The sequence below is a fragment of the Manacus vitellinus genome, unplaced genomic scaffold (genome assembly GCF_001715985.3).
Source record: "Manacus vitellinus isolate BGI_N305 unplaced genomic scaffold, ASM171598v3 scaffold_58_pilon, whole genome shotgun sequence".
Lineage (NCBI taxonomy): Eukaryota > Metazoa > Chordata > Aves > Passeriformes > Pipridae > Manacus > Manacus vitellinus.
Genome location: NW_021940671.1, coordinates 3,663,736 through 3,669,345, shown reverse-complemented (window position 1 = coordinate 3,669,345; position 5,610 = coordinate 3,663,736). Strand labels below are relative to the sequence as shown.

The 5,610-nt window shown below is 54.8% G+C and overlaps 1 protein-coding gene across 1 annotated transcript in view; it reads left to right on the top strand.

Moving 5' to 3' along the window:
- The window catches only part of KSR2 (kinase suppressor of ras 2), a 59,059-nt gene extending 53,698 nt beyond the window's left edge, over nt 1–5,361 (top strand). Inside the window, exons 10-13 of the mRNA XM_029963298.1 lie at nt 374–546; nt 3,323–3,364; nt 3,675–3,741; nt 5,357–5,361. Coding sequence (XP_029819158.1) covers nt 374–546; nt 3,323–3,364; nt 3,675–3,741; nt 5,357–5,361 — 287 coding nt within the window. The remainder of the gene's footprint in view (nt 1–373; nt 547–3,322; nt 3,365–3,674; nt 3,742–5,356) is intronic.
- Nucleotides 5,362–5,610: the final 249 nt, after the last annotated feature.

Genomic DNA, 5,610 nt, shown 5'->3' with positions numbered 1-5,610 from the left:
TTGAGTAAATGAGGAATTTATTGTTACAAATAAAACAAGGCTGGAATTTGATGGTCCCTGGCAAAGCTGGTCAAGGTTCTTCCCCCAGAGGGTGGTTGGGCACTGACCAGGCTCCTCAGGGCAGTGGGCACAGCCCCAAGGCTGCCAGAGCTCCAGGAGGGTTTGGACAGCACTCTGAGGGGCAGGGTGAGGTTGTTGGAGTGTCTATGGACTGGATGCTCCTTGGGTGTCCCTTCCAGCTCAGGACATTCCATGGCTGTATGACCCATGTAGCTGTCACTTGTCCCCGGGGTCCTCTGCCCTGGAGCACCTTTGGGGTGTCACCAACCGCTCTCACCGGCCCCTCTCTCTTCTTCTCTCCCACCCTGTGTCCACAGGACCACATCCCAGTGCCCTACCAGCCGGATTCCAGCAGCAACCCCTCCTCCACCACGTCCTCCACGCCCTCCTCGCCGGCGCCGCCGCTGCCGCCCAGCGCGACACCCCCGTCCCCCCTGCACCCCTCCCCGCAGTGCCCGCGCCAGCAGAAGCAGTTCAACCTGCCAGGTACCTCCACGTCCGCCTGGGCAGAGGGGCTCGTGCCCCCAGGGGGTCCTCAGGGTGAGGAGCTGCTCCCTCTGGGCCTGTGTCGGGGTAGGGAAAAGGCGGAAGCGGCGATGAGCGGCAAGGATGAGTTTAGGGGAATTCAGGTGAGGAGTCTCCATCAAAGCTCTGGCTGGAAGAAGGGTGAGAGCCCAAGGTTTGGTTCAGTTGGGTCTTGGAAACCTCCCAAGGATGGAGCCAGCACAACCTGCTGCTCTTGAGGCTACGAAATCCTTCCCAGGCTTGGGTTCTCCAGGGCTCGTTGACTCAACTGTGAACGGAAATCAAGGTCTTCCCCCCTCTCCAGGGGCTCTTTGGGTTGACTTCTCTGTGTCTTTGGGGTGATGGGCCCCCAAAATCTTGTTGGCAGCACATGTGGGGTGATAGTGGAGGGGAGGTGATGCTGGGGGTGTCTGACATCCTTGTCCCATCGAGGCTTGTCTGGGTACCTGGGACCCATCTGCTCCTGGAGAAGGGACAGCCAAGGATCAGGCTCTTCAGGGGTGGTGGGAGGGGCAGGTGGGTCCTGGTGGCTGCAGGACACAGGAGTTACAACATTAAATGACCAAAAAATAGCTCCTCCTGGGCTGAGGGAGTCTCAAAGCCTGTCCACCTTTGGGATGGCCTCGGGGCAGTGCTGCTGCTCCGGGGAAAGTCCCTTCCTGGAGGGGAGCGGCTCAGCATCACTCCTGGCGGTGTGGAGGGGCTCAGCTGTCCTCAGCCACCCACCTGCCTCTCCAGCCGCTCCCAAAAAAGTCCTGGAGAGTGGAGAGGAGGGGGAGCCCTGGCCCTGACCCATCCCTGAGGTGCTGAAGCACCCACAGCTGCCCTGGGGCTGGTGGCCCCTCTGTGCTCCGTGACCTCAGGCCTCTTTGCTGGAGCAGAAGTTTGGGGTCCCTCCTGCACCCCCAAACCAGCACTTAATGAACTGGTCCAGTGGGAAGAGGGATCAGGAGAATTCCTCCAGAGGAACCAGGTGGCATCTTCCTGCTCTGCTGGTCCTGCTGCACCCTGGTGATGCCACCCTTCCCTCCTGACAAGCCCTGAGCTCGAGATGAGGAGGAGGGAGAAGAGGAGGAGGAAGTTGACTGGCAGAATTCATCCCACAACAAAACAAACCTTTCCAAAAGCCTGGAAAAACCCCAACGAGCAAGCAGCAGGTCCTGGTGTGCCCGGAGAGGCTGCAGCCACGCCCGAGGCTCCCTCACTGGAGTGCCCAGGACTCGAGTGGGGGGCTGGAGGGGCCTGAGGAGGACAGGGGAGGAGCTGGGAGGAAGCTCTGAACACCCCAACCCTTGAGGCCGGGATTTTGACAGCAAAGCTCTGGAGTGTCCACGTTCTGGGAGGACAATCCACAGTGCCAGTGAACTCCTGAGTGGGTTTCCATCCTGGTACAACCCCAGTGTGTGGTGGTCCAGCCGGAGCTGAAGCATCCTGAGGTCTCCACAGTGGGATAATGGGGATCAGAGTGATCAACATCCCCAATCCACCTGCTGGGCCAGCCCTGGAACCTCCCTGGGCAGGGAAGAGGGGCCTGAATTTGGTGACGCCATCATGTGTCACTTCTGGAGCAGAGACCTCCCCGAGGGTCTTTTTGAGACATTATTTCATGTTGTTTAAAGCAGAAACAACAGAATTAACCCCCAGAAATGGCCACCTTATGGGGACCTGGCAGGTTTTCCTGGCCAGCAGGGATGGAGCGGGGCAGGATCAGACCCCGGCAGCTCTGGGGGTGCTTGTTCCCTGCTTTCATTCCCTGCTTTCATTCCCTGTTTTCATTCCCTGCTTTCATTCCCTGCTCCAAATGGGAGCTGGACCGACACAAAGCAGAGCTCGCTGTGCTTTCATGAAGTTCTCTGTGGTTCATCCCATCAAGATGGTCATCCCGGGGATTAGGATTTGAGCTCGGAAATGGTGACACGGGGACCTTTTCCTGCCGGAATTACCTCCGAGGCTCCTTTGATCTCGGCTCAGGTCCTGCTGCAGAGCTGAGGTCGGGCTCCAGGGTCTCAGAGCTGGAGAGGGGAAGGTGAGGGTTGGTCCTTGGGGTCTTGGAGCTTAAGGAAAAAGTGGTTTTTGAGCCGGTGCCAACCTCTGGAGGCCTCGGCAGCTCTGACTTGCTTCGTGCCCCTGCACACAGGAGCTGAACCAGCCCTTGGATTTTGCCCACTGGAGATGGGGAGCCAGTGGAGGGTCCCACCACCCAGAGCCCTTCTGCAACACTGGTTTGGGCAGCAGCCCCCACAACTCCTTTCAGTGCACCAGGAGCTTGACAGGGAGCCCAGGAAGGACACAGCGCCAAAGATGGAAAAAAAGGGCTGAATTGGGCCAAAATGGGTGGCAAAATCCATCTCTTGGTGTCTCCGTGATGCCAAACGACCCCCAAAGACTGGCAGAGGGCCAGCACTCAAACCCCACGGCCTTTTCCTGGCAACCAGGCGTCCAAATCCCACCAGTGACTTCACAGATGACATGAACACTCTCCAGAGGGTGTAGAAGAGCAGCTAATGGGGGCAAAAATCAAATTATAATCCAGCCAGAGGTCTTAATTTTTGGCCTGGGCACCCAGCAGGGGTGGCTTCCTCTGGAGAGGTGAGGTTGGGAGAGGTTGGATCACACAGGTGGGGGTCACACAACAACCCCCCCTGGGGTTGAGGCTTCAGGGAGCAGGACTGGATGTAGTTTGGAGCCTCTCCAGCTCTAGAGATGGATATTTAACCCTCCCTTCTCTCTTTTCCAGCTTCCCATTACTACAAGTACAAGCAGCAGTTCATTTTCCCAGGTGAGGTTCCCTGGATAACGTGGGGTGCTGGGATCTCCCCTGGAGGGGTGGGTGTGTGGCTGGCCCTCCTAAATCCCTGGATTTGTGCCAGGGAGGTTGTGCTGGGCTGGGATTTGCCCCCCCAACAGCAGTATATGGATGCAGGGCCGTGCAGTGGGAGGGTGCTGCGGGGTTGGGTGGCCCTGAGTGACCCCCAGCCCCGGGTCGGGGTGTCACTAAAGCTGACCTGGGGGCGAAGGGAGGTTTTAAGCGGGGTTTAGTCACCCTGGGTGCCCCCCAGACCTCTCTCACTCCGCTCTCCTCTCTCCAGATGTGGTGCCTGAGACTCCAACCCGAGCCCCACAGGTTGTCCTCCACCCCGTCACCTCCAACACCATGTGAGTGGCTTCTCCTTCCCGTTCCCAAGCGGTGCCTCCTCCTGCACCCCTGTCGCTGTTTGGGTTTGACTTCCCACCAAGTCCCCGAACCACACTGAGCGTTCCCCCCCCCTTATTAAAGGAGAGGGAAAAAGGGAAAAAAAAACCCCAAAGGACCCGAAATAAACCGAACTAAAGCAATAAATATATATGTTTACACATACATGCAATTACAGAACTATATACACATAAGAAAAGAGAACCCCAACACCCCAAAACTAAAACAGAAAAGCAGATATATGCAGATGTACACAGCTAATGGAGAGCTAGCAAACAAAAGAATCTTAATACTTTCCTTAAGAAAGAAGAACTGCTCTTGAGTTGGCAAAACAACAGGCCTGACCAGGCCTGACCAGGCCTCGCAGGCCTGACTAAGCCTCACCCCCACATGAGCAAGACCGGCCACAGGGACCTGCTGTCTGCAAGTCAAATGGAAGAGAAAAGGGAAGACCCTCCTCTCTCCTCCTTATTTATACTCTTGCTTGCATAAAAAATAGGATGGAACACCGGGACATGGCCACTTCCCTTGTTTCGACCTGGTTACAAAGTGTAGTCGGTTGTAGTTGGCCTCTCGCCAAACCCCAACAGACCACAGCGAAAAAAAACCCTCCAAAGGAAAACAAATGGAATAGCAAAAGCTATATTAAAAAAAAATATATTTTACATATATTACAGATATATACAATTAAAATACTATGTGCATATAACCACAGAAACCCCAAACGGCTCCCAGAAATGGGGAAGGGGAAGGGAAAAAGGAAAAAAGGGACAGAAAGGGACAAAACCACAAAACAGATATGCACAATCAACAACTCAGGAATTAGCAGAATAAAGAATTAGCAAAAGAATATCTTACTACTTTCCTTGGGACAGCAGAATCGCGCTGAACGACTGCCGGCACCCTCCACCTCCCAAGGTCTACAAGGCCTCACTAGGCCTCACTAGGCCTCACTAGGCCTCACTAGGCCTCACTCCCCCAACACAATGAGAACTGACAACAGGGAACCTGCACCTTCAGAACCACCGGAAGGGAAGAGAGTGAAGACTTCTCTTCCCTTCTTCTTTATACCCTGGCTTAGGTAAAAATCATAGGCAATACCGGGACATGGCCACTTCCCTGGTTACAAACTGGTCACCAAGGAAGGCCTAGACTAAAACTACCACACCAAGGAAGGCCTATATCAAACCATCACAACCCCACATCCTCCAGGCACCCCGGGGTGCCCCCCTGGCTTCGCTGGGGCTCAGGGAGGCCTTTGGGGTGGGTGTTGCTGCTGCCCTGACCCAGCTCACAGCTCTGGGTTGTGTCTTGGTGAGGAGAAGAGTTGAGAGAAGGTTCATTTATAACCCACAGAAACTAGAAAAAAAATGGCTTTCAATCCACGAAGCCAAAGCCCAAGTGATTAATTAAATGATAATAAAATTATGAGCAGATAACCAGGGTCTTTGAGACAGTTTTAGTAAAGGCAGTTCTTGCAGCCCCACCTCCAATATTTTCGAGTCCCATAAGTTTTGCACTTAAATGAACTGTGAAATGCAGTGTCTGATCAACCTTAGGACTGTCTCTTCCCAGCAGGTTGAGTCCTAATCCAGCATTCCCTGAAGTCCTTCCACTGCAGGGTCACCTGCTGAGCCTTTTGCTAAATGCCATTTTGGGAGGATTTGACAAGGCAGGAGTTTAACAGACAGAGATCTGACTCCAGGGGGATCTCCCCTCGGGAGAGGGGATGGGAGGGACAGGGATGGAGCCACTGTCCCTCGGGAAATTATTGGAAGAGTGGTGAAGTCGAAGCCCTGAAGTTTTTTTTTGCCTAAAGCAGGGTGGCAGGT